We start from the raw sequence: 27,924 nt of genomic DNA, 5'->3' as shown, positions 1-27,924 counted from the left end.
GGGGAGGAGGTTTGTTAGGGTGCATAATGAGAATGGGGAGGTGGAGGGGACGGGGTTTGTGGAGAATGAGGGGGGGAGGTTTCCTAGGGGTTTGGAGATTGATGATGAGGGTGAAGGGGAGGAGGTCGAGGTGGTGGATGTTAAGGCGGGGTCGTTGGTGTTGATTCATGGGAATGTGTTGCATAAGAGTGAGAGGAATACCGGGGATAAGAGTCGGTTTGCTTATACGTTTCATGTTATTGAGGGGGCCGAGGGGTGGGAGTATGATGGGAGGAATTGGTTGCAGCCGACTGGGGAGGGGTTTTCGAGGTTGTATGGTGATCATTCTTAAGTAGGTAGTGTAGTTCTCTACTGGATGGGTGTGTAGAAGAGGGTTAAGAAGTATGCATGTATGTATCATCTATGTAGCCACCAAACTCCATCCAGGTATCCAATAGTAGTAACTATGCTTTTTTGTATTGTTTCTGCCTGCTCACGCAGCAAGCATCTCCAACATTCCCTTCGTCTGGTACGCTTGATGCGCCATCTCCACCTCGTCGCGCACTCGTCGGTGCAAGCGCTCCACCATCTTGTCGATTTGCGCCGACTGGCCCAGGTTGCCCGAGTAAATGTCCAGCACGTTCATCGCCACCTCCACGCTCAGCTGCACCAGTCGCGGCTCCGTGATGTTCTTGTGCACCCATTGCAGCACCGGCTGCAGCGTCACCTCGTCGCGGTTCTGCAGGGACGCCCGCAGCGCGGACCGATGCCGCAGCGCCGTCAATAGCGTCAATTGTGCCGTCTTGTCGTTCGACCGCAACACCTGGTCCAGGGCTGCAGAGTACTTCGCCTTGCGCAGGTCGAGTTCCCACGGTTGCTCCTTCTTCCGCTTCTTCAGGTCCCGCCCCTCGATCACAATGTCCACGCCCTCACCGACAAAGTCCTGTCCGCGCAGGCGCTTCTCCCACCCGGATCCGCGCTGCTTCTTCTGTTTGGCTGCCTTCCGGTCGTGCTCCTCCAGCTTGCCCTCCAGCAGCGCTTGCATCTCCTTGCGACGCTCGCGCTCGCGGATCTTCTGCTGTCCGGACAGCCGGGTCTTGATTGACAGCAGACCGGACTGCATACCGACGGCAATGTGCTTGTCCTCCTGGGCGATGCCCGATGTGATCGCGCGCAGTGAGAGAATGGGGGACGGGTACTTGGAGCCCGAGACCATGTTCCAGCCGGTCGTTTCGAATACCTTCATGTGGCCGTCCAGCGCACCGGAGAGCAGGCGCTCGCCGTTCGACGCCAGCGCCAGCGACGTGACGGTCTTTTGGTGGCTCTGAATCATGTGCAGGGGCTTGCCGGCCACGATATCCAGCACCGCGATCTTGTTGTCGGCCGCCGCAAGCACCGTTGTGCCCGTGGGCATGGGGAGCACCGTCTCGATCGCTGCGCCCATCTTGAATGTCATTGCGGACCGGTTTTCGACACGGGGATCCCACAGTCGCACGGTCCGGTCGTAACTACCGGAGACCACCAGGCCAGAGGAGGCTAGAGATCCCGGCATGAATGCACCGCTGCGCACGTAATCGGTATGGCCGGTGAAGACTTTCTGGCTGTTCTCGCTGGGCAAATCCCACAGGCGTACCGTCCGGTCGTCACTGGCGGTCATGACGCATGTAGGGTCGCTGGGGGAGAATTTCGTGACCCAGACGGGCTGCTTGTGGTCCTTCCATGTCTTCAAGATGGCACGGGAGCTCACGTCGAACACCTGCACCGTACCAGAGTCATCACCGACGGCGATGACTCGTCCGTCGGGACGGACATCTGTGCCTCGTACCGTATCATCGAAGCGGGTGATTGTGCGGAGGAGTTTGCGAGTGCGGATGGAGTAGATCTGGACGCGGGCGCCGGTGGTCACGGTGAACACATCGGGGGGTTGGGTGAGGGAGGGAAAGGCGGAGGCAGAGGAGGGAGCGGAGGGTTGCGTGATGAGGTTGACGGGGCCATTGGCAGGCGAGGGGATGAGGAGAGGATTCTTGAAGGTCTTCCAATATTGTTGCTCCGGCGTCAAACGAGTCGAGGGCAGCGCCGGCAGCTTGACCTGCTGCAGAGGGAGGACGGGGGCAGCCATGGCTGCAATTGCCCAAGTTGGGATGGATTAATGGGAAGTAGAATGTAAGACTGCCGAATTGTATAACGAGGAGAGGATCAGCCAGCAGCCTGCGCTTTGGACGTTGTCGGCGTCGTCAAAGTGGTTCGGGGAAATTTTTTGGACGGAGCCTCTATCGCATCGGGAAAAGTCTATCGGCACCCGATTAGGTTTAGCGCGACGCTGCTATAGTCCATTTGGAGTTGATCCCATCAGCAAATTATCCGTCAGGAAGAACCTTGTGAATTTTGCCCTTATGAGATTTAAAGATTGGGATATACTGCTATGAATTGTGGCTTTGAGTAGCTCTTACTCATGAGTAATATGCTTTCTCAGGTGTTCACGATGGGTATCCCATGAGATAGTCCTCGATGTTGTGAGAAATATTTTGTTACTAGAATTAGTAGATGGACATCAGTCACTGATTTCAGATCATTATGAAGATAGAGTCCAGAGGAAAGTTGTATTGAGGTATATGTGGTTGAGTGCTGACACCGAGAGTGACTTGTAGGATAGCATTTGACAGAAGCATATTTAAGGACTCTTAGAAGACCGGAAACCATCTCTATGAAGAGCAATTGTCTCAATTGCAATATAGTTATATATCTAGATATATAAAAGTCAATTTATGCAATTAAAAAGTCACCAGGATCTTTCTTTCTGCTCACTTTTTAGTAAAGACGAATGGGGAAGACAAAAGTACCTCGCGGCTGGTCTGTCCGGGCCGTAGCTTCCCTGACACTAACAACAGCAGATCTACTATCTACAACGGGGGCAGCCACCCAAATATTCAAGCATCAAACCCACACAGACAACACATAGGGCCCTCTCCTCTCTACTTTTCTGACTGTTATTATCCCCGTACCCATCATTGGACAGCAATCTGCAAACGTCCAGACCGCATACAAAGGCCCAGGCCCATCTCACCGCCGAACGCCAAACCACGTCATGAATCATGAGCTGAAGCTACTGCAAAGCTGGTCGAAGTCAGTATCGGTGACCAATTCAGAGAATGGACTTACTATAGCTTGGTTACCATTGCTGACCGGTAGCTCCTATCTAGATTCCAGTCACCGTCTGCTCCACAGTTGTGCGTGTTGACCAACACAGACCCAAGCATTGGACAACTTGGATCCGAGGTCTTGAACAGCCTCAACAGCCTCAACAGCCTCATCAACGCCTTACCAAAAATGATATCCACCTCACCTCACAGTCAAGTGTGACTAGATGTGACGATGTCTCCGACCTCATGCCCTATCACAATCTGAGGCCCACTTGAGCACCGACATCTATGTTGTCACCATCAGACAATGGTAGCTTAGATTAGCCAAGGACCATTGTGGAGTGAGACATTGACCGTTTTGATTCTGATCGGGCAGGATTGGAGTTATACTTGGGTATACAGAATGGATCCTGCTATGGATCAGTTGTGGGGAGCTTGATCTAGGTATGTGCCTGGCCGAACATTTTCCGTCTACAGGGCGATTGCCTGGTTCGGGGGAAATAAGCATGGAGACCATGCCATATCGCATTGCTCCATAGCAAGCTTCCATTTGGGGCAGATTCCTACTCGAGTGGGGTTTGTCCTTGATTTCTCGTTCCTTGATTTCTCCAGGCTCTTCATCTTTTGACTTTACACGGAAGCCCAGACACCCGCTATTGGCCAGCTTGCCAGGCACCCGGGACACCGTGGGAAGCGTCCGACCCATCCTTATTCGTGCCCGGCCGTGCAGAGCCGATCAGCCACACCCCAGCTGCCGCTGCCGATCGTCTTGCGGAATGTCACAGGCTACTAACTACACTAACCACTAACCAGTTAACCGCCTGCGTTCCACGTGGGTGCGACTCCAAGGTTAGTCTAGACCAGGAGTCAGCGGGCTCGCGAATTCAATTGACTCTTTCCGAGACGGAAGACGGAGTAGACATCTGCCAACTTCAAGGCCTGACGGGTTCCTGGTGGAAAAATGGCACGACTAGAACTTTTCGAGAGTGCCTTACCAGATTGCTTCGCCCCGTCATGACATCAGCCTACGAAGCTCAATTTCGCTTGTGGTGTTTCTACGAATCAAGCCTAATTTTAGTGGCTGGGATAAGCTGAAGCCGATGCAGTGCACAGGCAGCAGAATTGTATACTATTGACATCCTGCATTGTAGGCGTATTCGACGAAGTTTGGGACTGACGTATGCAATGGCGTCGCAGAAGCTGCAGCGACAGCACAAGGAGTGGAGGCAGACACTGTAACGGAGCTGCCGCTCTAACTAGCAGGGCGGCCGCAGCGTCGGATGATTTCCTGTCCATCTCCACTGACACCGCAAGCATCATACCTCGTGCGATGGCCTCGTCTGATGCGGTCGAGTCCGGTCATGTTTGGTGTCGTTTGAACGGCCGAAAGACAGCTCTACGCATGAGGTAGAGAACCGGAAAGGGATCCGTGGCATTTTCAGGCCCATCCAGGTACGTGTGCAGCATCTTTTGTCTTGTATACTCGTCTCAGGTTAGAAATCCGTGGCTGGAAGTTATCTCACAACCCGGCCTCCACATGGGGGCCAGATCCCTAAGGTTGTCACCTTGTGACTCCTGGGATCCGCCACCAGCCCCACCAACCAATCCGAACAAAGAACGCGGGTAATCTAACGAAAGTTACTGGTATTGATTTGTATGATTCCAAGCAGGAAGGCGCGATCGGGCCAATCAAAGCCCCACTCCCAGCCACATCACCCGCCCAACCTCCCCTTTTACGGCCGGCCCCACCCGTTTTCGCCACCCAATCAGTGCGCGCGTTGCTTATCGATAAGCCGAGATCCTCCAGCTCCCAGAACTATGCCCGTCCTCCCTCCCTTTCTCCCCTCCCTGCACTCTTTTCTGCAAAACAACTTCACGCGAAACGAACTGGTCTCTCGTTACTATTACTGCTCTACCTTGCTGCTCCACATTTGAAAAACAAAACCATCCAACCAACGCTCATCTGTCCTTCGTTACTCTCCTTCACGCTCTCTGTCAACCCACCCCTACCGAACTGCGTCTTGTCACTCCTTCATTATATTCCTCCCTAGGATAGTCTAGCAACATGATGGACGCCAGAGTCCCCAAGCGGGGCTTAATGGCAATGGCTCACACTGCTCATGCAGCGGGCATCTTTGCGGATATGTCCGTGGATGGCCCAATTATTGGCACGTTGGTGGTCGTCGCCGACCGCGCCAAAAACCTCCCAAACAGAAAAACAATGGGCAAGCAGAACCCGTACTGTGCTGCGCGCCTTGGAAAAGAAGCAAAAAAGACTGGTACAGACCTGCGAGGTGGTCAAACACCCAAATGGTATGTATCTTGCCACCATCTGAACTTGGACGTCATATAGACGAAGCTAACTGACGTAGGGATGATGAACTTCGCTTCAACGTACACGAATCTCCAGACTACTACAGATTGAAAGTATCTGTTTTCAACGATGAGAAAAAGACCGACCTCATTGGAGAAACATGGGTCGATCTGAGTGATCTGATCATTCCGGGCGGCAGTCAAAACGACCACTGGCATCCCTTGCAATACCGTGGAAAATACGCTGGCGAAGTCCGGCTTGAAATGACCTACTATGATACACGACCCGAAGATGAAGCGGTGATCGAAAGAAGAACGCCCGCCTCTGACAAGGTCCACCCAAGGAAGATTGCATCCTTCAGCTCAGGTCCCGCGGCGCCTAGCCCTGGTACCCTCTCTGGTCCCAGGCAGTTGAAAGATGTCAAAAGACGGCCACTTCCTTCAGATCCTCGCCCGAGATCTTCGGCGCACTCAAGCACATCGAGCAGCTCACCGGTTCGTGCTAATGAGAGCACGAACCCGGCTCCAACCCTCCACCACCACAGTCACAGCCATCATCAAGACCTCAGACAGCCAAGAGTGGATAATAGCAGCTCTGGAATGAGTGATAGCACCACCTCGCTCCCTACATACAACCATAGAGAATACGCAAGCCCGCAACGACTGGAAGGTAACAGTATGGTCGTTGCCAATCCCACGGGATCCTACCACACGAATCCCTGTCCCTATCCTATCAATCCTTCAGACAGCGGTTCAGGTGCCACACATAGCACGACTTCATTGCCAACTTATCAGAATCATGAATACTCAAGGCCTCATGTTGAGCATAGCAACCCACCGATGAGCGACAGCTCCAGCTTGCTTCCACTCCTTCCAAACCCTCACCGAGTTGAGTACGCTAGCCAGGCACCGCCTCACAGTAGCAGCAACTCACTCGTCGGCAATGCCACGAGCTCGTACAATACAAGTTCATGTCCGTCTTATCATGCGGAGTACACAAAAATACCAGATAGCAGTTCGTTTGCCTCGACGAACTCGAGTGCACAACAGCCGGCCTACGGGCATTATCGTGAATATGCACAGATTGGATATACGCCCCCACTTCTCACCGACAGTCAGCCTTCTTCCCTGTCATACGCGATGATGCAACCCCGTGTTGAGGATGAAGAAGAAGACGGACTTCCACCCCCTCCACCCGCTCATCGCTCAGGACTGGTTCCCTCCAACCAACCAGTGCCAGTGGCGCCGAACCCTGCCCCTCAGGCGTACACGCAACCTGCCCCTCAGACGTATATGCAACCGGCTCCTCAGGCGTACACACAACCAGCTCCTCTGCCGCAGGTTACCATGCCCGAGCCGATGGAAAAGCCTGCTTCGGACAACAGTCTGCATACGACCCCGTCGTGGGATCCCAATTGGGATTACCCCAGAGGCAGACGTGAGGAAACTGCCGTGGCCACAACAAACGCAGTGCCAGCAAGTCTGGTTCCTGGATTTGATCCGGTAGTTGCAGCAGCCGAATCGGATCGCGCGGCGTATGAGCGAGAAGTCAGACGAAGGAGCGGTAATTTCGATGAAAATCCGCTGCAAATGGTTCATCAGCCAGCTGATAATAGGAGACATTCTCGTGGTCTCTATGACGAGAATCCTCTGAAGAAACCTGTCGATACTCGGTCACTTGTGAGCCGAACTTCGACAGCTCCCAATAATCAGCTTGTCCCTAGAAGAAAATCAGTCAGCCCCCGACCCCCATCGATGAGGGGCCGAGAGGTGTCTCCTGTTCCGTTTTCTCCCGATTCCTATCTTCCTGAAGCGGCGCGAGAGCCAGCAGCGCGAGAGTCAGGCCCCATTATCGGGGATGATGGTCGGGAAATTGATCCTTCTGACCATTTGCCTACAAATACTTGGGCCCCAGAGCCCGAACGAAAAACCAAAAAGCCGGGAGTTGTTGTGCGTTTCCGCAGCCCCGTTCATCGAGACAGTCCTCCCAAGGACTACGGACATCGCAAGTCCATGTCCGAAGCATACTCTAATTCTCCGTCGAGGCTATATGCCGAGGCAAACAACCCCCCTATACCATCTAAGGTGCCTGTTGGGTTACCAACAAAAAGTTATGGAAACATTGATCAAAGCTACGATGCTCTGAGCCGAGAGCTCAATACGATAGATATTGGAGGATCTGGTCGAGGCATGAAAAGATATGCCCTTAGTTACGTGTCTTAGATAGATACTTTTGTCTTTGCGTTATGGACAGCGATGTGCTGCATCTTTTTTCTCTAGATAGGATGTTTTTCTTTTCTTCTTGTCTCTGGCAGGTTCAAGTGTTTGCTTTAGATAGCTTTTTGTCATGTCTTTTCTTTCGGTTTAGGTAGCTTTTCATTCTTATGTCAGATAGCTAGCTATCTTTATGATACCAATGTTACTCATCAAAAGTCTTCACTCTGTCTGAAGGAAGCGATACGCGAACACTGGTAGTATCGAACCAGCTTATATAATTATCTACAAACAGCCACGCCCAGTGACTTCATATGAACAGCTGGTACAGTAAACACACCTTAGCGTGGAGTAGACCTACGAGTAATCAATAAACAACCACAGCGTAGTTCAAAACTAATCCCAGTCACTATACCCCGTACAGGCAATTGAACCCCCTCTGAGCCAATACCTACGCAAAACTAGCAACAAACCTGGATAAAAGCAATTCTAGAACCCCAATGGAAGACTCGAAGGGCCAAGACCCGCAATGAATGAGACCATCACGAACCAATAGGGAAGGAACCATGATTCAGATTGACTTCATTATGAACCATTGATTGACATTGAACCCGTGCGGAGAACCCATACATTTTCTCTTATTTGTTTGGTGGGGACGGAATGATCACAGAGATAGTTACTGTTATAGGGGGGTAGGGGATGACATCACAGTTGTTGCCACTGGACTAGGGGGGTAAGGTGTAGGTATAAGGGGGATTCTTCGGTCGAGGACAATGCCTATTGTTTGATTAAAACTATGAAGGTTATTTTATTCTATAAGAAATATATCATTGTCAATTGATTGAATCTGTTTGAATATACTCGGATATCATCTTTTATACAACCACCACAACACCACACAACAACAAACAAACAAAATGTCCTACCGCACCACCTCCAGCTCCTCCTCCGCCTACTCTTCCTACTCCTCTTCCACCTCTAACGACAACAACAACCCTCAAACCGAATCGACCGGCCACCGCTACGCCACCACCTCACACACCGACCCCACTGGGGCTACTACCGTCCGCACTGGATACCAGAATCTAGGCGAGGAGCCGGTTTTCGAGGAACGGAGATTCGATTCAGCGGGTCGGGAGGGCGCGTTGTTGGATACTCAGGGTGGAATGGGTGCTGCGGGGGGAACTAGGGCTATTAGGGAGTTGGATGAGGATGATGATGAGGGGGAGTGGGAGGATGGGACTTATTAATTAAAAGTCCTTCCCTGGCTTATTTGAGTGTATGTAAGGACTTCATGTCTGGTTCGATGATAATGGTAATGGTAATAAAATGTGATCATATGATAGCCCGAAATATTGAGTAGCATGATTGTACATACATTGTGTTATTGTTGATTGCTGGGATAGTTGGTGATGGGTTATATCTGTACCGTGTCGAGCTGTTTAAGCTAGGCGTGAATGTCTGGGCCGTAGTCTAGGTCGTCGGTTAGATTGGGTATATCATATGTCGGTTGGTTAGCATGATTACTTTATTGAATGGGATTGTACTTGGTAAATAAACACATTGTGGATGTCACACAGAGAGAGGGAATGTTCGTAAGATGCAGGTTAGGGAACTCAATGATGATGGGAATGGTGAGAACTTAGAAGTATTTGAGCTACAATGTAGACTCTTGCTAGTGCTTACTTGCTTCTTCGGGCTGCGGAAGACGGATCGATCGCATCGCAGTACTTTTGCGAAGAGAATGGTACTTGTATAAAGATCAGAAACGAACTGTAATTCAATGAGAGTGAAAAAATGGATATAATAGTTAGAAATGCATTAGTATTTAAATATGTATCATCTTGATTTATCAACAAAAGAGAGAGGTTCTGGCTGAGTCCGACATAGAGGCTTCTGCAATGTTCGTGCCGTGATACACCATGTCAAATAATCTATTCCAACCACGCCTCGATAGCAAATCGCAGGTTCTCCTGCAACCACTCCTCATCTCCTGTAGTCTCGCTTTCAAAGCCATGACCCCCTGGCCGCAGTGCCAAAACAATCTTATCCCCTCCCGGCTTCCCATCCATCACTTTCCTTGCCTTGTCCACGAAGGCTTGACTATCCTCCGGAGGCAAGATGTCATCTTCCAGGCCATGTCGGATAGAGATACCTCCACGGGGGAACTTGACGTCCGGCTCATCCAGCCGTTCCATAGGGTGCCGCAATGCCCGCCGGGGGTCTTTCTCAGTTCCACGTTCGTAGAGTTCATAGAGGCGTGCAACCTCAACAATGGCAAGCATTAAAGGCAATCGCTCAGGCGGCGTAATCGATGATTGGACTACTCCCTTTTCACTATCTCTGATCGCTTCATCGACAACACGGTTTGCCTCTTCCAGAGACAGACCGCTCAAACGAGGTGGGTCCTTCCGTGCGGAAACATCCTCGACAGGAGCACTGAGAAAGCCAGGAAAGCTTGCTGTTGCAGCCCGGATCTCCTCTGGGTGCGCCAGGGCGTGACAGATGCTGAGTGTGCCCCCGGCGGATTCACCGGCAGTAATGATGCGATCCAGGTCGAGTTCTGTTGGATTAGGCTGGGATGAGAGAAGTTCCGACGCTGCGGGCGAATGCAGCCAGATCCAGAAATCCTCAATGTCGTCGAACAGGTCAAGGGTGGTGGCCTCGGGAAGGAGGCGGTAGTTCGGAGACACGATCACCGCGTTGTGCTGTTTCGCGATGTCGAAGAGGTATTGGGGGAACCATTCAAAGAAGAGCGCGTCTCCGGTAAGCTACTGCAGGTTAGTATCGTACGTATTGATGGTGCTTGTCTAGTGAGTGGGCCACTTACGAAACCCCCGCCATGGAAATGGATGATAACTGGCCGCTTGCCGGTGTAGTTTGACTGGGGAATGATGAAATCGGCGCGGATGTTGTGATCGCCGACTGTTTTATAGTTGGTTTGGACCAAGTCAAAGCCGGCCAATCTCTTCTGCGCCAAGGGTGACTGCATTTTTGTCAGGGTTTCAAGTCAAAGTTGTTATTGTATAATTGAGAGGATAATGAAATACATAGAAGCATCATTCTGGCAGGAAATTGACCCAGTTTATGGTCTGTCCAAGATCACATTGTTGAATGGCCATGTCGGACATCGCACGGATCAGCCGCTCTTCACGATGATATTTGTCTGGTTTGCTCTGTTTGTTGGAGAAGAACCTAGCATGTGATTGGCTATTTACTTAGTTGGTATGGGGTGCTTGTTTGCATGGATAACCTCAGATGCAAACATATTACAAATCTCATTTTTTTGCGCTCAGATTCTCGGGTTTGACAATGAGACCGAATCTGGGCATTGCTTGATTTCTACTCTGGACCCAAAGTAAGCATTGATCTTCGAGGATTTTGCTAAGCAATAGTATGACAGGTGGAATATTTCCCATATCCTTGCTACTTCTATCCCAAGTATCCCAAGCAAAGGAGATAATGCTCGGAGACCGGGCGCACGGGCACCCACGCCCGGCGACATCCCCTCGGGTTTGATAGTGAGACCGAAGCTGGAGTCTTACTCTACCTCTGTTCTCATGTAAGGAAAATACTCAGTGCAAGGGATTCTGATTATGATTTATCTGACAGGTTGCCTCTTGCTCAGCTCTAGTATTACTAAAGGGAATAGGTACGTGAACACTCACGTTAGATTCATACAAATTGAATCCTAATACTCAATGAGATTATCTATATAAATACTAAGTTTGTAAGAAAAAACTAACACTAATCTTCAACTAAATAAAGGCTCCATGGACACTCTATAATCGATGATTTAGTCATCAGACTTCTCTGAACAGTGCTTGCAAGTATATAAACTCAGGAATACAATCTGATGTGACTGTTACTATAAGGGAGTACTTCAATATATAAAATAGGTAGAGTATCAATTCTTAGTTGCAGGATGATTCGACCGAGTTATTTGCTACTAAGTAATTCGATTAAATTACCGCTGAATAAACGCCTACCAGCAGCACCGGAACAAATTATTCATGCCTAGGGTGTATTTCCACTGACTTGTGTCTGCCAAGTCCTTCGCCAGTTCCCACTCTAATATATTTGCAGCTATGTGATCTCCTGCTTACCTCTGCTAACCCTAAAGCAAAGGAAATAATGATCGGAGACTGGGCGTGTGGGGATGTAGATTCCCCCACACCTGCTGACGCGGACTTAAGCGGACTTAAGTGGACACACACTAATATTTGACATCATGAGCTTTACTGCAATAGATATAATTGAGTTTCCCCATAGACCAAAACTCGTTGTCTCCATTACCAAACTCCTCAACCAGACAAAATGTCCTCCAGCAGCTACAACTACAACAAACTCGCGGGCAAGCATGTCCTGATTTTCGGAGGTACTTCTGGCATAGGCCTGGGAGTGGCCAAACTATCACTAGCCGCATCAGCAAGAGTCACCGTGTCTTCATCCTCAAGCAAACGCATTGAATCTACCATCCAAGATCTCAAGACAGAATTTCCAAGTGCCCAGATCCAAGGACACGTCTGCGATCTTTCCAAAGACACGATCGAAGAAGACCTCGAGGCGCTCTTCCAAAAGACCAACCAAGTTGACCACATTGTCTTCACCGCCACCGATGCGCCAGCCATCATGCCCGTGCAGGAAATCACTCGGGAGAAGCTCATCGCTGCCGGTCAAGTGCGCTTTTTCGCGGCCGTTCTCGTTGCTAAAATTGGCTCTCGATATCTCTCCCCGGGTCCCGAGTCATCAATCACCTTGACGACAGGAACCAATTGGGAACGCCCGATGGCCAATTGGTCCGCGGTAGCTGGATACTTGGGTGGTACTTGCAGTGTTGCACGTAATCTGGCGGTTGATCTGAAGCCGATACGTGTCAACGCTGTGAGTCCTGGACTGGTGAGAACTCCGCTATGGAATGATCTGATGAATGAAGAGGAGCAGGAAAATCTACGCCAATTTGCTGCAGCGAAGAATCCGACGGGAAGGGTCGGTCTACCGGAAGAAGTGGCAGAGGCTTATATATATCTGATGAAGGATGCGAACGTTACTGGACGGATTGTGAGTTCGGATTCGGGTGCTTTGCTTGTGTGAGTGTATCAGCAGCAGCACTGTCTAAATGGAGTTTAAATGGCACTTATTTTGGCATAGAATGCCACAGCTTGCTATGGAATTTATTACAGACATACAATTGAAGCCCGTTATAGTGATTGCCTCAATAAAAGGTTGTCACGTAATGGCTCCCTGATATCAGTATCTCGGTTCCTTCACCATAATTCCCACATACGTAGTAATAAGACCAAGAAGATTATAAATACAAATAAACTAGGCCTTTATCAACTCGCCCATAATTCTCTCCAGCACCTGACCGGTCTCATAAGTGCAGGCAACTAACTTAACAACACTACTCCGACACAGGGCGCAGACACGCAAAATTCAAGACCAAAAAGAAAAGCCAACCGTCCAATAACCACCAACGAGCTATAAGCGAGAAGCAAACCGTACTACAAATTAGGCACACATGGTCGAATTGCCTCTTATATACTACCCGACATTACATTCCAGGCTAGGAGCCGCCGCCTCATTGATCGCAAATCTAAACACGACCCTGGTTGAATTGGGGTCATTTACGTCCATATGCACATTACCTCATGATCCGAACGGCTGTGTCACTGTGTCACTTTTTGATGATGTTTCAGTCGTTTAATTTTCTCTTGTGCGCGTATATACCCCTACACTGCCCCGTCCGTCATGATAGCCGGGTTTGCAATCCCCCAGACAGATTGAATTTGTATATTCCTTCCGTATATGCCTAACGTCATGCAGATACGAGTTGGTCAATTGACCAAGTACTGAGTACCGAGAACTAGGCAGATACATGACTGGAACCGAGCCAGAACTGAACATGGACTATCATTAGTGACAAATAACTTATATATAGGACCGTAATCTACTTCCATATCATCAGATACAACCCACCCTAGGGAGTCTTCAAACAAACACCAGATAGTTAAATCTACTTACCACCTTATCATAACTACTGCCTACTATCTACCTACCAAAATGAACCTCCTCACCACCCTCTCCCTTCTCCTCCCTTTCACCCTCGCCCACCCAACCAACCCCCTAACCGCCGCCCTGGACATTGCCCACGACGCCACCCAATCCGCTGCCAATATCATCTCCTCCACCCCAAATATCATCACCTCCTCTGCGCCCTACAACCTCGTCTCCGACCTCTGCACCCCAACAGGCGCAAACTACTGCAACCTCGGCATCGCCACGTACGCTCCTAACGGCCGGGTCCAGCTGCGCGAGACCTACGTCTACGATCGCTCCTGTAGGGGAATTGGGGCTCTGCCGCAGAGTCTCGATACGGGCCATTGGTCCCTGCATTCGTTGCTGCCGTGGACGGTGGAAGTTGATGTTAAGGGCGGTGGGAATAAGCCGGAGGGCGATGCTTGGTATGCCGGACGGAAAATCGATTTGGGGAAGAAGATGGCGTGTAAGGATTGTGCGGGGGGCTTGAAGGATTGGCAGTGTTGTAGGGTGGCGTTTGATTGTCGGTAGATGACTATCTTAGGTTAGTGGCAACTAGCTGGAGGAGGAGAGGAGAGTGATGATGGTCTCTTTCGGGTTTGAATGTTTTTGTCTTGTTTGCGGGAATTGATGATTTTGGGTCAGTCATGAATTCGATGAGAAGATTATGTTAAAGGAAGAGTGTGATTGTGTGTGTAGAAAAGGGGTTAATGGAAGTGGAGAATAATGGTCTCTTTTATAGGTAGTATGATTTTGGGACGGACGTACTGCTCCGTCTGCTGTCCGATATGTCGTTTCTGGCCTTACAGTCAGCATTTGACATATGATGTGGTCTATTCCGATTAGTACCGTAATGGCCAGCCTGATTGCAGATGACTACCTACATTAGCCCTTTCCTACAACACAGAAAGCTTCGGCAGCTGAATGGCTCATGTCCTTGATTGAAGCACATGCTAGGCCACTATAACTACCGAGTTAAGGGTCCAGGATCCATCACACCAGCTCCACCCGACCAAAGCCCCCGCTTCCTATTTAAAGGCTAGGAAGGCACTGGTGTCTTGAAAACGTGTCAGGAAGAGTTCCCACCTTATCCCCATTTGTCTCATCATGGCCATTGCGAGTTCCACCTCTGCCGCCCCGAAAGGCAACGCTTTCGTTGGAACCGAAGGGATTTATAACCTCCCGCACCATAAACGGGAGATCGACCGTCTCCAACGGCAGCACAACTTCATTCTGTCGTCCACAGGAGGCCTTCTCCTGAGCATGCCTGTGGAGACCAATGCTGCACTGAGGATTCTGGATGCTGGTGCAGCGGATGGTAAGTGGAACGGAGGGAGCCCTTTTAGCGTCAAGATAACTCCGTTGACTCATGATGCTGGAGTAGGAACCTGGCTTCGTTCTCTAGCACAGCACTATCCCAATCAGAAATGGTCCCTTCATGGCATCGACATTGGCTCCGCGCTTTTCCCGCCCCCATCTGCAGACGGTCCGATTGTGGATCTTCAGAAGCATGATATCCGGGAGCCAATTCCAAAGCATCTGCACCTACCAGAAAGCTTCGACATCGTTCATCAACGTTATCTTATATGGGGCCTGAAAAGCTCGGAATGGCCACAGGCCGTGGGAAACTTGCGTTCAGTGTTGAAGCCTGGAGGCTGGATTCAGCTCGTGGAAGCCCAATGGGTAGATCGTGACACACCATTTGACCCTGTTAAGTTCCCTACCCTTGCCAAGATGTCGGAGTTCGAAAAGTGGAGCACTGCTGCTTTTGGGATGAATGCTTATATTGCTTATGAACTGGAGGATTTGCTCAGCGACCTGGGGTTTAGGAACATTAAGAAAACATCGTTCGCTTTGGGGTATGGTGCAATGGCTAGAGAGGAGCAGTGGAAAGTGGCCTCTGCTCATATATTGGTGGAAGGATTCCGCAGCCTCGGGCATAAAATGCCCCCTGGCGGTATCCCTGGGGTGGCAAGAACCCCGGCTGAGTACGATGCTTTCTTGGACGAATTGCGGGACGACGTGATAAAGCATGGATATGCGCCGCAGCTGAATATTGTCATTGGGCAGAAGCCCTCGGAACTGGCTTTAGCCTCACTCTGAGTGCACAGGCGCTGATTTTGTCTGGACAAGGTACATGATGTGGGTTCGTGCGTTGGACCATATATTGTAATGTGTTTATTCTTGAGTGTTTTGGTTGAAATGCTATAACTGTACTTCGTATACCAAGCATGATAATCACCAGAGATGTAAAGTAGCCAACGATAGCGCCAGCGTCGTGGCGAGTAAACAGGAAGCTTATAAGCGGGTGGGGAGAGGTTGGACGGGAGGGTGAGGAGCGAGCATGTGCAGGTGGTACGAGGGAGCTAGGGCCTCAACTCCTTTACCATACTTCTGAGGCCGTCTATGTGTTTTCCCCTGCCCCGGCCACGCAAGGGGGCGGGGTGTGGATCCACCTGAACCTGCGACCAGCTCCACTGGCTCAGGCAGACAAGGCTGCCTGGTTTGGTAGCCAAAATCATACATGATATATGCGTCCGGAGTCGTTCCGCAATAGCTAGGCTAGAGGCCCATGCTGTGTAGTGACCAGGCGCATTCTGTGTGAGATAAAGGCACACCTCCACAAATCTGTGTCGGAGATCAACTGTTGCACGAGGGCGGTATAATACTGATTACAATGACGGGACCTTGTCCATTCGAGCACACTGAGCCTCACAAGTGTGATAAGGCTACAGGCATGCTTGCTGCATGCATAAGAGGCGAATTGCTTTGAGACCGCACCAATCATGCAGGTTATATGATGATGTTCCCAATGTATTTGCATATGTACCGTGAGGTGGCTGCTCTCATCAAGATTATTCAAGGCTACAGCGTCGCTGCCTACCATCATTATTCGAGGCTCTTCTATTTGCCCTCTCAAAGGATACAGCAATATAGACCTGAAAGAATGGCTCCCCATTCTATAAGTATCTCCGACAGCCTCGCCCGAAAGTAAGTTTGTTCATCAGGCTCTTCATTTCTTTGTTTACCTAAAAAAAATTCATTAGTTGACAGCAACATGGGAGAACAGCCAGGCCTAACAGAGAAGGAAATCGACGCGGAGAACACCATTGAGGAGCCGACCCCTACAGCCAAGGAAGAATGCGGTGATCCAAAAACCGCTGAAGAAGACCAACAAAAGACGACGGGAGCGGACTCCAGCTCTGAAGAATGGCAACACCTTGATAATACTGTCCCCGACGAGGCATCTTCTTCGCTTGGTTGTCCTGCGAATAAAGACCTAGAGGGCACTATACCAGATGACTCCCAGAAAGGCTTGGTGGAAGAGAGTACCAATACGGATAACACGCCAACATGCAGCGATACAACAAAGGAAGGAAGCCAACTAGGTGATGACGACGTCATTGAAACACATGTTGACGAAAGTGGACCAACAGTCACAAGTTTGTCTTGCGAAAGCAAAGACGTCGACCAGAGCAATTCAACTTCTAATCACGAAAAACTTGACAAAGAGGTGAACTTATCTGATGGCAACGAGAAGGGGACCAATGCAGAAGGAGAAGACAGCGAAACTCACGAACCCGAATACACTAACGTCGACGACAACCAAGTCGATGGCCCATCTGACAACCAAGCTTACAAGATCAACGAGAATGTTGGCAACACAATGAATGGCGACCAAGTCGATGAAGAAATTGCCGAAGGAACGAACGATAACGGGATTCGTCATAACAGTGAGGGGGAGAGTAGTGATACTCAAAATGACGGATATAACGGTGAAGAAGACAACAGCCAGCGCGATGACGATGACGAAGACACCAAGTCTGTCTCCAGCACAGATAGCAACTACTTTTTCAAAACATGGAGGTATTTACCAGAAGACGAAGACATTGCTGAAGGGAATGAGATGGACCTGAAGTTTGATGATCAAGCCATTGAAGACCTTGAAGCCAACGTGAACGACATGGACGATGAATCGCCCTCCCGCTTGGAATGGCTTAGACAGAAACGGCTGCTAGCTGGGCTGCAGCTATCCAAGAATGAACAGCGCCTTGAACGGTTGATGGATCGTGTACTGTGTCTGATTGGCCAGGAGAATATCAAGGCTCAATTTCTGGCCCTTAAAGCCAGAATTGAAGCAGATAAGGCGCGGGGCGAAGACTTCAAAAATGCCCATCATGACATAATGATCACTGGAAGCATAGGAACCGGTCAGTTTATTTCCGGAATTGCGTGAATATTCACTGAAGAGCATAGGAAAAACAATCGTGGCCAAGCTCTATGCGGAGTTCCTTGCTTGTTTTGGTCTTGCGGCGAGGAGTATCAGCCATTATTCAGGGTTCCACGTGGCATGCAAAAAATTCCGCCGTTGGCTCCCGTCAGAAGGAGTATGCTTAGTATTCCCTTTTCTCGAAAGGGCCATATATATACTAAAATATTTCAGGTCATGTTCATTAACCGAGCCGACCAGCTTACAACACATCCAACAGTGACGGACGAGTTTCTCACTTTCATGCGGAACTATGATGGAGATATTGTGGTCATTCTGATCGGACCGCACAAAGGGTTCAGTGACACCGGAGCGTCTCGCCTCTTCACCATGAAATTGGCTCTCGAGGACCATTCTGATGAAGAAATCCACCGCCTGTTGGTTCGTATATTGAAAAAGGCTAAATTGCACGTTGAAGGGGGTTGGGGTGGACCGTATCTGAAGATCCTGACTCGTCGAATTTGTCGTACACGATCAGAAAACGGCTTTGATAATATTCTTGCTTTGCGCACTGTTTTGGAACTGGTGATGAATCGTCAAGGTTTGCGACTCCGCCAGTCATTAGGAGACACGGCAGCCAGGCGCGCGAAAGAACCCAACTATAACTATCTGACAAAACTCGATCTTCTCGGACCAGAGCCAGTGAACAAACTCAGAGACAGCGAGGCCTGGAAGCAACTGCAAGACATGATCGGGTTCCAGGAGGTCAAAGAGATGGTCGATGAACTGGTGCATCAAGCAAACACCAATCATCACCGTGAGCTTCAAGGCCTACCTCCACTTGATATACGCTTGAACAAGGTGTTCTTAGGCCCTCCAGGTACTGGAAAAACCACAGTCGCCAAGCTATATGGGCAGATTATTACCGAAATCGGTCTCGTCTCTGGTGATGAGGTTGTGGTGAAAGACCCATCTGATTTCATTGGGCAATATATCGGCGACTCGGAAGCAAACACCAAGGAAATACTCCGTGCTACTGAGGGCAAGGTTCTCATCATTGATGATGCGCATATGCTGTATCAGGGAACTGGGCATGGGGCTAATTGCTCAGATTCGTTCCGGCTCGCTGTTGTGGATACGCTAGTTACAAATACTTCGAATGAACCCGGCGATGACCGTTGTATTATCCTCATTGGTTATCCGGACCCGATGAAGGAGTTCTTCAACAACAGTAACCCGGGGTTACGACGTCGATTTCCATTAGAAGAGGCTTTTCACTTTGAAGACTACTCAGTCGATCAGCTTGCCATGATTCTTGACCTGAAAATGTCGCATGATGAAATAGAGGCTACCGACCAGGCCAGAAAAGTTGCCCTAGAAGTTCTTGCGAGGGCTCGAGACCGGCCCAACTTCGGAAATGGAGGTGATGTCGAGAATTTGCTTGGCAAAGCAAAAGCGGCCTTTTACAAGAGAGTGAAGGGTGTTAGGAACCGAAAGGAAAAGAAGATCGAGGCCTCCGATTTTGACCCAGAGCATGATAGGGCCTTCAATGGTAGCAAGGCATGTGATTCACTCCTCTCATCAATGATCGGCATGGACAGTATCATCTCCCTTTTCAGAAGTTATCAAAAGGTATCGTCCGGAATGCGATCGCAGGGGATTGATCCGCGTCCATATATCCCATTCGCGTTTGTCTTCAAGGGCCCACCAGGGACTGGAAAAACTACTACAGCTCGCATTCTTGGTGATATATTCTACGAAATGGGATTCCTCTCCACCTCCGAAGTCATTGATTGCTCTGCGACAGATTTGATAGGCGAGTATGTAGGGCAAACAGGACCCAAGGTGATCAATCTTCTGGAGCGGGCTTTGGGAAAGGTACTATTTATCGACGAAGCTTATCGGCTAGCGGGAAAGTCCACTGGCAACTGCTCGAGCTTTGCTAACGAAGCTGTTGGAGAGTTGGTCGACTGTATGACAAAGCCACGCTACTCTCGCAAGCTCGTGATTGTTCTAGCTGGCTACTCGGATGATATGGATAGGCTACTTCATATGAATACGGGTTTACGGTCTCGGTTCCCCACCGATATTGTCTTTCCATCGATGAGCCCAGCTCACTGCCTTGAATATCTTGAAGTGCAGCTAGGGAAGCTCCAGATAAGAGTGGATCGAAGCCCTACCATGAGTGAATGGGAAGATTCAACTGTTCGGAACCTGTTTGCCCAGTTGCAAAAGACAAGGTCTTGGGCAAATGCCCGGGATGTTGAAACACTGGCACGCAATATCGTTTTCGAGGTGTACAAGAGTCAACGGGGCACCAGTGACTCCGACCTCAGCGTTTCTATGAACGATATAATGAACTGTCTAGATGACATGCTAGACCAGCGCGGCCAGTCTTCTGAATGAACGCCCTCTGACGCGCGGGGCTGTCTGACGCTTAGCTCACAGGTTGTTTATTGAGATTGGTATCATATTTTTTGGGTTGCTTTGGTTATTGATACTTGGTAGCTTGCATTTATATAGCTCAGGTGCATTTAGACATGCTTTAGTCTGTTCCAACCTCAGCACTCTGTTGTTAATGCTATATAGAGGGATAATATTTCACTAAGCATTCCCTGCGTGGTCCCTTTTATAGTTCATGACAGTGAACTATCATAAGATAAAAGAAGTTGCGCTTCACGTTCTCCTTTAACCATATGCATAAAGAAGTTTGTATTCTCGATTCCTGGTAAGAACAATACAGGAAAGATAATAATGTCTGTCAAATAGCAGTCGCTTACAAACTCTAGAAGTGCTACGGAAAAAGAAAAATTAGAAATTCGATAGATATAAGTAATTCTTTAAGATACTATGTTCTCCTCGGATGCAATTTCCGCGTAGTAGTAAATATATAACAATCGTATATAGATACAGATAGTTTTGAACTTCACAAGAAACCAGCCATAGTCCTATTGATAAGCCATTCAAAGGTACTTCAAAAGTACACTTACCAAAAGAAGACGGATAGATAGATATTCATAAATATATATGGGGAACATTCCGATCGGTTTGATGGGCCCGGGTCTTGCCTCTAGTAAATGCAGGATTTGGCAATATCACCAAGATCCGGACCCTGGTACATGACTACGCCTATAAAGGGGGTTTCATTGTTCTTTTTTTTTTTTTTTTTTTTTTTTTTTTTTTTGGGAAAAAATATGTTCAGCCAGAATCTTCATCGGTCTCATCAAGGATGTATTACCTCGGTCTTATAATGGCATAATAGACTAGGTATCCCCTGGCTTAGATAAAGAGGGCAACTGACATTTACCCAACACCGAAAGCTCACATTCTCAATCCTCGTCGGACAAAGACAATACATATATCAATATATCAAGTGCGGATTTCCTAACCTCATCGCCAACAATACCCCATTTGTCGATATAAAGCACTATGGTGAAAGAGTGTCTCGATTACGACATCGGCCGAATCCACTACATCGGACCGGACAAGCATCCCGAATTCACCGTGTACAAAGGCAACAAATACTTCAGGATAACCATCGGTGATGTGAGAAGATACCACAGATTCTACAAGAAATACAAAGCACGCCTCCGAAAATCAAATCACCCGTCGCACAGAGAGCTAAAGGATGCTAAGCACAGTGTCTACCGATGCATTTTGAGGTACTGCGGTGTGAATAAATTGGCCCCTCCAATCGATTATACCAAGATCCACATAGTCGAGGACTGCTTCAATAAGCTCGAAGCAGTTGGATGCTGTATAGACTGGACCAAGGAAGGTGGCTTCAGATTCAAGACACCAGAACCCATCAGCAACGAGGTTGAATTCAAAGGCATAGCCATCCCCGATGCCGTGGCGACTGGATATCCATGGCTTCCTGCATATAATCTCAGGGACATCACAGTTAAATTGGACCCTGATCCAAAATCCGTCATTCCTAAGAAGGTGTCTCTGGTTGAACAACCTAATGAGGCCCTCTACTTCAAGATGCTCACGGGAAGGGACAAATTGGATCTGATCTGCTCTTATAATGAGGTCGAGAGCTATACGAAGCTGTGGGACTCTGGGATTTACGATGAACCGCTTTTTTTAGGGGCTCGTGTTGTTGGTGTGGCGCAGGACTGCAGCAAAAAGGTGTTTGGTCTTCTTTTGTTGTACATCGAGGGTTCTACTCTCAGTGATGTGATGCGGGATGGACGACCGTTGCCGGATAAAGAACGCCGGGATAAATGGTATTGGCAGATCAAGAATAGTTTGAAGATTCTTCATCGGAGGGACTTGCTTTGGGGAGATCCTAAGGCTGATAATGTGCTCATTGATGTGAATGATGATGCTTGGTTGATTGGTTTTGGGAAAACCTGTACGCCCCCGTGGGTGGATAGGCGGGCAGATGGTACGCTTGAAGGGGATAAACAGGGAGTTAGGCGCTTGAAGAAGATACTGCTTTGAGGGTTTACAATAGAGGATTAGCTGAGGTGTAACCGAGCAAGATTGATATGCGCTGATCAACGAATTGCTTGAAGGAGATAGTAATCAAGATGTAATCCACCCACTACTTGACCCGCCGAGCCCCATCAACCCTTAACCATTGGCTATGTGAAAAATTACCTCAAAATAGCAAAGTAGCAAGACCTGAAGTTGGGCTTAAAGTGGGTCTGAGCATGATTGAGGGAATATGGCAGCACTCTGACATGATGTTACAAAAGAAGCATAGTCAGGCAACAAGGCCATAGTTAGTTAATGAGGCAGCAATCAATTTCATGACTAAGCACTCAAGGACCCGTCCAATCTTACAATATTAATCTGAAACAATCTGAACTTCAAACATCATGGGCTTCGTTGCACTATAGACTGTCTCATAACTACCCACAACAACCCGTCGTCCACTCTTCTGTCTGTTTCCCCGGTTCTATCTCCATTGCTTTCGTCGCATCCGTTGTCCTGGCCCCCGGACGCGCCACCACGACACGGTACTCGCCCCGGTCGCAAAACACCTTCCCCAGAAATGCCCCCAGGAAGATAGAGATGATCATGTACCCATTGTAGAACATGGCGATCAGCATGATAATGTACGCGAGCCCGAACTGCAGCGTGTGCAGTAGCGCCCGCGCCAACTGCTGCCAGGGACTGGCTCGGAAGGTAAGCACCGTTGGCCCGTGCTCCAGGCTGTCACCGCAGAAAAACTGCATGCGGTCCGATGTTGTTTGCGCTGCAACGTAGCGCTGGAATTGTCGTTGGAGATGGTCCTCGTATTGCTTGCTTAGGAGGCGGAGGAAGTCAAGTAAAACGACGAGAAAGGCGACTGCGATGCATGAGACGGCGAATTGGCCCGCCGTGTTGATGTGCCAGGTGGAGGAGAGGAAACCTGCAATTGTTAGGGCTGGATGGATCAGAGCTATACAGAGTACTAAGGATTCATACAGGCATCGATTGTGGTCCAATTCCATAACATCTGCCATGCTGATTAGTCATCAGATGTCAAGCAGAGGGTGAGACGACGTACGGTTACCGAGCAGGCGCTCGAATTGGAGCTGGACATGTCCATGTGCATGTCCATGGTGGTGATGGTGATGGTGATGGTGTTGCAGTTTGGGGACCAATGGAGAGGGGAATGGCACGGTCTACTTATACGAAGCGTGAAATGAGCAGATTATCACGTACGATGCTTGGCGATGAGCAGATATCGGCCTTGGCGACTCCACCGCGATGACTCCACATCCAATCCTGAGGATATAGAAATGGCCACTGCCACCGGCTCGAGCACACCTGCAAATTTTATCCCATCTACATTTCCTCCACCATGGGGCATATTCAGGACTTCTCCCAGGATTCCGCCATGGAATACCACTGGGGGTATGTTGCCCGCCAGGTCCCCTGCACCAAAGATGCCGGTACCTGCGCCTATTTGGACGCGGTTTACCATGGCCACGATGTCAGCATGCTCTACAGCTTCATTCTGTGGGCGGTGGTCGTGGGTATTTTGTTCCTATGGGCGTTGGGAGGACGCCTCGTTCGGTTTGATCGATCTGTAGCCAGGACCTCGCCCAAGCCCATCCGCCAGAGTGCTCCCTACCGTCTTTCGCGGACGATCCAGGCGCTTGTCCGGCGACATCTGCTTCCGGAAACCTTGCCCTGGGTGTTTGGACATACCACACGTCTGCAAGTCCTCATATTCCTAGTTATCTCCGGGTATCTGTTGGTATTCACCCTGGTGGGCATCACCTACAAGACCTGGGTCACTCCCATTAGCGGCAGTTCGCTCAACAACACGCGCAGTGGATTGGGTCCGTGGGCGGACCGCATAGGTGTGCTGGCGTTCGCCCTCACTCCATTGTCCATCCTGCTCTCCAGCCGGGAATCATTGCTTTCGCTGATTACCGGCGTTCCATACCATCACTTCAACTTCCTCCACCGCTGGCTGGGATGGGTGATCTACATTCAGTCGGCCATGCACACCATCGGCTGGACCATCGTTGAGGGAAAGCTCTACCAGCCGCAGCCCGCGCAGTGGAATAGCTTCATCACGCAGCCGTACATCATCTGGGGCATCGTGGCCATGATCCTGCTCTCCTTCCTGGTCTTCCACAGCACTAAGCGCGGCATTCAGCTGACGGGCTACGAGTTCTTCCGCAAGGCCCACTACGTAGTCGCCATGGTCTATGTCGGGGCCTGCTGGGCGCATTGGTCACACCTGTACTGCTGGATGCTGGCCTCGCTGGTAGTCTGGTTCCTGGACCGGGGGATCCGCCTCGTTCGCGTCTTCGTGCTGCATCATCTGAACGTTCCGACCACGACGTCGTCCACCACCGGAGGGTTGCACATTCCGCACGCTGCGATCCAGCTGCACCCCAACCCGGACGATGGCGATATCATCCGCCTTGACTTTCACCATAATCACGACCCCTGGCATATTGGCCAGCACTTCTTCCTCTGCTTCCCGCAGTTGAGTCTGTGGCAAGCCCACCCACTCACCCCCTGCAGCGTACCAGACACCTTACCCACCGGCCAGCCGCACACCTACATCATCCGCGCCCGGAAGGGACTGACGCGGGAACTCGCCCACCTCGCACGCATCTCGTCACAGACTTCTCAACCGAGTGACGGTGAGACCACCACGATGACGAGCGCCGGCCCCACAACCCCAGTGATTCTCTGTGGGCCTTACGGTCAGTCCATCATGGAGGAAACCACAACCGCTGGAAGCAGCAACCTCCTCTGCATTGCCGGCGGGACGGGCATCACCTTCGTGCTTCCCCCACTTCTCCATTTACTCAGCAACACATCCACTTCCAAGTCCCAACCGACGCAGATCCTCGAACTCATCTGGATCATCCGCCGCAAGGCCGACATGCAATGGATCGCCCCGGAGCTCGACATCCTGCAGCGCCTGGCATCCACCCATTCGAACATGTTCAGAGTTCGCATCTTCGTGACGCGGGAAACGGCGCCAGTCCCTGAGGTCTCCGACCTCGAGAAATCGCCCTGCTGTGCGGGGTCGAATGCGTCGTCGGACTCTGGGATTGCCGTGCAGTATACCCTCTCATCTGAAGACACTGCAGTCACTGGAACAGCGGCAGCGGCACACCATCACCCCGACCTTGAGGATATTGTCGAGGATTTCCTGGACCGGGTGATCGATGGTCCGACGCGGGTGCTCGCCAGCGGTCCGGCGGGGATGATTACCACGCTGCGGACGGCGGTGGCGGGGCGGAATCGACCGGGAAGGGTGTGGCGCGGGGAAGAGCGATGGGATGTGCAATTGGTGCATGATGACCGGGTAGAGTGGTGATGATGGTGTGTTGTCTTGTATATAGTTTTTTTGCAGATATGAATGTGATACCCAGCTGCTATTTTTCGAGTTGCATACGTTTTGGTGCAAAGAGTAGAGTATTGCTGTCCAGCTGATCTGAGCTAAGGTCCTGACTTTGGAAGTGCTCATATGATGAGAGTGAGCCCTAATGAAAGCATCCTAGCTACATACTGTGCCATGGTATGGGTCTAGTTAGTTGTTTATGGGAGTATAGTTTCTCATTGGTCGAAATTTAGATGAACTGCTACTAGTAGCCCTTATACTCGGGTATAGGCAAGGAGCATCTGGCTAGTCCAAATGCGCTAATTGGTTATGTTAAGCGAGGTTCTGGCCATCTCATGTCTCAAGTGATCGAGCCAATCAACCGTTGAATTTACCATGCATCACTAGCTGGTTTGTCCGTCGACGCTTAGCGTTCCGGGGATGATGCTGAACAGGGCTAGACAGGGGACTATTCGATGATAAGAGACAGTTATCTTTTGACTGTTGGACAATGCGAGCTGATATCACTGTCCATTAGATGAAGTTATTGATAAAATCATTCTACCAAGTTTCAATTTTTAAACTTAATGTACATCTGTATCATATATACACGGCTTGCGGGATCATGGAATATAGATTTCCCAACCATTAACAGAAAAGACACTGAACACCAAACTAATCCATTCGGCGGTAGGTCCCTGCATTTATAGTACATCATAAGCGATTTTCATACATGACCTTCAAAACTCAAAGCTTCTCCTGTGGTTGCTTAATTGTAGTAGGGTGAGTTATCACCACTTAACCAGATACTGTACAACAACAAATGTATTAACCCTACAATACATTCACCCGGGAAAACCCACGACAAATTCGAACAGTTAAACATCATTTACAAATAAATTCATCAATATATATCACCTAATCAACTACAGACCAGCTCCCAGCATAACTAAATAACTACATAGATAGCTAACCTCCACCCGCCTGGCCGTTCCCCGACCCGCCCTCCCGCCGAGCCCCATCAACCAACTAACTAACCGCATGCATGCATGCATCAACCATCCACCTCCACACCTCCCTTAACTGTTTAACACTTCATCCCATCCCATCCTCCCTACCATCAAAAAAAGAAATACCCCCAAAATGGACCCAGAACCACCCACAGCAGACCCCTCCAACCCCCCCGTAATCAACTACATTCTCTCCTTCCTTCTAGTCGGGGTAGCTTGGGGTTTCACCACCCCTTTCATCCGGCGCGCAGCCGCGGACTTTGCAGCCCGGCAGCAACAAAACCAGCAAGACGATACCAACAACATCACCACCAACAATGATGAAACCAATGTCCCCCTAACCCCTGTTTCCCCGGAATACACCGACGAAACACGCCCCGAGGATGCACGGGGAGAAGAAAGCGAGGAAGATAATCCTCCCCCAGCTAGCCACCAAGAACAGCAGCAACAGCAACATCAACCAGCATGGATGCAGCAGCAGAAACAGCAATCCTGGCTCCGCAAGAAAATCACCACGTTATTCTGGACAGTTGTTAATCTGCTTCGCACTCCTGCTTATTCGATTCCCCTGGTGGTGAATTTGACCGGGAGTGTGTGGTTCTTTTTGTTGGTGGGGAAGCATGGTATGTAAACCCTTTACATTGTTACCTTTTTATGGGTAGATATGTGGTATGGAGTATTTGTATATATACTAATGATGATATGTAGAGTTATCATTGACTGTCCCCCTCGCCAACTCCAGTGCGTTTCTGTTCACGGTGTTGGGCGAATGGTATGTTGAGAGGAAGGTCATTGAGCGGGAGACGTGGTTGGGGATGGCGTTGGTGTTGGGTGGGATTGCGGTTTGTGTTATGGCTTAGTTTTTTTTTTTTTTTTTCTTTTAACTAGCTAGTTATTTGATGGATTTGTAGGGGTATAGTGTAGTATAATATGTTGGTGTGATTGTTTGTATGTTGTTGATGGGGGATGAAAAAAAGAATCGCAAAAAGATGTGCATCATCCGTGAATCGAACACGGGCCTCATCGATGGCAACGATGAATTCTACCACTAGACCAATGATGCTGTTGTTATATTATGCTTTCCTTTTAATAATTGATATCACAAGGATAAATGGAGACTGAAATTGGGCTATGTGTTTGTCTTCTCCACGAAGTTACTTGGGCTTTACGTGTTAATGTTACGATCATCGTATAATGTCATATGTTACATAAACTAAAGAACTATCT

General features: G+C 49.6%; 13 protein-coding genes and 1 non-coding gene across 14 annotated transcripts; 10 read left to right on the top strand and 4 right to left on the bottom strand.

Annotated features, from left to right (window-relative positions):
• Nucleotides 1-398: 398 nt before the first annotated feature.
• On the bottom strand, nt 399-2,178 carry BO79DRAFT_207560 (snoRNA-binding rRNA-processing protein UTP15). Its single transcript, XM_025682197.1, has one exon. The coding sequence runs from the start codon at nt 2,096-2,098 to the stop codon at nt 473-475; it is 1,626 nt and encodes a 541-aa protein (XP_025543347.1). The 5' UTR covers nt 2,099-2,178; the 3' UTR covers nt 399-472.
• A 2,806-nt stretch (nt 2,179-4,984) lies between these two features.
• On the top strand, nt 4,985-7,870 carry BO79DRAFT_189489 (uncharacterized protein). Its single transcript, XM_025680663.1, has 2 exons — nt 4,985-5,432; nt 5,492-7,870. The coding sequence occupies exons 1-2, from the start codon at nt 5,185-5,187 to the stop codon at nt 7,653-7,655; spliced, it is 2,412 nt and encodes an 803-aa protein (XP_025543346.1). The 5' UTR covers nt 4,985-5,184; the 3' UTR covers nt 7,656-7,870.
• Nucleotides 7,871-8,461: 591 nt separating this feature from the next.
• On the top strand, nt 8,462-8,896 carry BO79DRAFT_285424 (uncharacterized protein; the record flags this gene model as incomplete). Its single annotated transcript, XM_025688352.1, has 1 exon — nt 8,462-8,896. Exon 1 carries the CDS (start codon nt 8,564-8,566, stop codon nt 8,894-8,896), a length of 333 nt encoding a protein of 110 aa, XP_025543345.1. The 5' UTR covers nt 8,462-8,563.
• A 684-nt stretch (nt 8,897-9,580) lies between these two features.
• BO79DRAFT_277343 (uncharacterized protein) lies at nt 9,581-10,638 on the bottom strand (the record flags this gene model as incomplete). The annotated part of the gene is made up of 2 exons (XM_025687813.1): nt 9,581-10,417; nt 10,477-10,638. 2 exons carry the CDS (start codon nt 10,636-10,638, stop codon nt 9,581-9,583), a joined length of 999 nt encoding a protein of 332 aa, XP_025543344.1.
• Nucleotides 10,639-11,963: 1,325 nt separating this feature from the next.
• Nucleotides 11,964-12,841, top strand: BO79DRAFT_243442 (oxidoreductase, short chain dehydrogenase/reductase family; the record flags this gene model as incomplete). Its single annotated transcript, XM_025685286.1, has 2 exons — nt 11,964-12,707; nt 12,830-12,841. 2 exons carry the CDS (start codon nt 11,964-11,966, stop codon nt 12,839-12,841), a joined length of 756 nt encoding a protein of 251 aa, XP_025543343.1.
• Nucleotides 12,842-13,709: 868 nt separating this feature from the next.
• Nucleotides 13,710-14,351, top strand: BO79DRAFT_285422 (uncharacterized protein; the record flags this gene model as incomplete). The annotated part of the gene is made up of 1 exon (XM_025688351.1): nt 13,710-14,351. The coding sequence occupies one exon, from the start codon at nt 13,710-13,712 to the stop codon at nt 14,214-14,216; it is 507 nt and encodes a 168-aa protein (XP_025543342.1). The 3' UTR covers nt 14,217-14,351.
• Nucleotides 14,352-14,530: 179 nt separating this feature from the next.
• Nucleotides 14,531-15,902, top strand: BO79DRAFT_207558 (class I SAM-dependent methyltransferase). Its single transcript, XM_025682196.1, has 2 exons — nt 14,531-15,003; nt 15,070-15,902. The coding sequence occupies exons 1-2, from the start codon at nt 14,793-14,795 to the stop codon at nt 15,786-15,788; spliced, it is 930 nt and encodes a 309-aa protein (XP_025543341.1). The 5' UTR covers nt 14,531-14,792; the 3' UTR covers nt 15,789-15,902.
• An 841-nt stretch (nt 15,903-16,743) lies between these two features.
• BO79DRAFT_277340 (uncharacterized protein) lies at nt 16,744-17,922 on the top strand (the record flags this gene model as incomplete). Its single annotated transcript, XM_025687812.1, has 1 exon — nt 16,744-17,922. The coding sequence occupies one exon, from the start codon at nt 16,744-16,746 to the stop codon at nt 17,920-17,922; it is 1,179 nt and encodes a 392-aa protein (XP_025543340.1).
• A 210-nt stretch (nt 17,923-18,132) lies between these two features.
• BO79DRAFT_139652 (P-loop containing nucleoside triphosphate hydrolase protein) lies at nt 18,133-20,301 on the top strand (the record flags this gene model as incomplete). The annotated part of the gene is made up of 1 exon (XM_025678201.1): nt 18,133-20,301. The coding sequence occupies one exon, from the start codon at nt 18,133-18,135 to the stop codon at nt 20,299-20,301; it is 2,169 nt and encodes a 722-aa protein (XP_025543339.1).
• Nucleotides 20,302-21,324: 1,023 nt separating this feature from the next.
• On the top strand, nt 21,325-22,344 carry BO79DRAFT_251787 (uncharacterized protein; the record flags this gene model as incomplete). The annotated part of the gene is made up of 1 exon (XM_025685878.1): nt 21,325-22,344. The coding sequence occupies one exon, from the start codon at nt 21,325-21,327 to the stop codon at nt 22,342-22,344; it is 1,020 nt and encodes a 339-aa protein (XP_025543338.1).
• Nucleotides 22,345-22,757: 413 nt separating this feature from the next.
• Nucleotides 22,758-23,440, bottom strand: BO79DRAFT_139456 (copper transporter family protein; the record flags this gene model as incomplete). Its single annotated transcript, XM_025678195.1, has 3 exons — nt 22,758-23,260; nt 23,317-23,347; nt 23,399-23,440. The coding sequence occupies 3 exons, from the start codon at nt 23,438-23,440 to the stop codon at nt 22,758-22,760; spliced, it is 576 nt and encodes a 191-aa protein (XP_025543337.1).
• A 255-nt stretch (nt 23,441-23,695) lies between these two features.
• On the top strand, nt 23,696-25,733 carry BO79DRAFT_235742 (ferric reductase family protein; the record flags this gene model as incomplete). The annotated part of the gene is made up of 1 exon (XM_025684509.1): nt 23,696-25,733. The coding sequence occupies one exon, from the start codon at nt 23,696-23,698 to the stop codon at nt 25,682-25,684; it is 1,989 nt and encodes a 662-aa protein (XP_025543336.1). The 3' UTR covers nt 25,685-25,733.
• A 1,047-nt stretch (nt 25,734-26,780) lies between these two features.
• Nucleotides 26,781-27,606, top strand: BO79DRAFT_285418 (uncharacterized protein). Its single transcript, XM_025688350.1, has 2 exons — nt 26,781-27,320; nt 27,406-27,606. Exons 1-2 carry the CDS (start codon nt 26,831-26,833, stop codon nt 27,555-27,557), a joined length of 642 nt encoding a protein of 213 aa, XP_025543335.1. The 5' UTR covers nt 26,781-26,830; the 3' UTR covers nt 27,558-27,606.
• Nucleotides 27,607-27,689: 83 nt separating this feature from the next.
• Nucleotides 27,690-27,760, bottom strand: BO79DRAFT_t46. Its single transcript has one exon. It is a non-coding gene; the product is annotated as a tRNA-Gly (tRNA).
• Nucleotides 27,761-27,924: the final 164 nt, after the last annotated feature.

This window comes from Aspergillus costaricaensis, assembly GCF_003184835.1.
Source record: "Aspergillus costaricaensis CBS 115574 unplaced genomic scaffold BO79scaffold_5, whole genome shotgun sequence".
NCBI classification, from domain to species: domain Eukaryota; kingdom Fungi; phylum Ascomycota; class Eurotiomycetes; order Eurotiales; family Aspergillaceae; genus Aspergillus; species Aspergillus costaricensis.
The sequence above is the reverse complement of the archived record's forward strand: the minus strand, read 5'-3'. Positions and strand labels throughout refer to the sequence as shown.

What these genes read in the sequence shown, in the direction of transcription:
- BO79DRAFT_189489 (XM_025680663.1), top strand. Translation starts at nt 5,185, where the DNA reads ATGATGGACGCCAGAGTCCCCAAGCGGGGCTTAATGGCAATGGCTCAC. An exon ending in GGTGGTCAAACACCCAAATG is followed by an intron (nt 5,433 to 5,491) that starts GTATGTATCTTG and finishes TAACTGACGTAG; the next exon opens with GGATGATGAACTTCGCTTCA.
- BO79DRAFT_285418 (XM_025688350.1), top strand. Translation starts at nt 26,831, where the DNA reads ATGGACCCAGAACCACCCACAGCAGACCCCTCCAACCCCCCCGTAATC. An exon ending in TTTGTTGGTGGGGAAGCATG is followed by an intron (nt 27,321 to 27,405) that starts GTATGTAAACCC and finishes GATGATATGTAG; the next exon opens with AGTTATCATTGACTGTCCCC.
- BO79DRAFT_207560 (XM_025682197.1), bottom strand. Translation starts at nt 2,098, where the DNA reads ATGGCTGCCCCCGTCCTCCCTCTGCAGCAGGTCAAGCTGCCGGCGCTG.
- BO79DRAFT_207558 (XM_025682196.1), top strand. Translation starts at nt 14,793, where the DNA reads ATGGCCATTGCGAGTTCCACCTCTGCCGCCCCGAAAGGCAACGCTTTC. An exon ending in GGATGCTGGTGCAGCGGATG is followed by an intron (nt 15,004 to 15,069) that starts GTAAGTGGAACG and finishes ATGCTGGAGTAG; the next exon opens with GAACCTGGCTTCGTTCTCTA.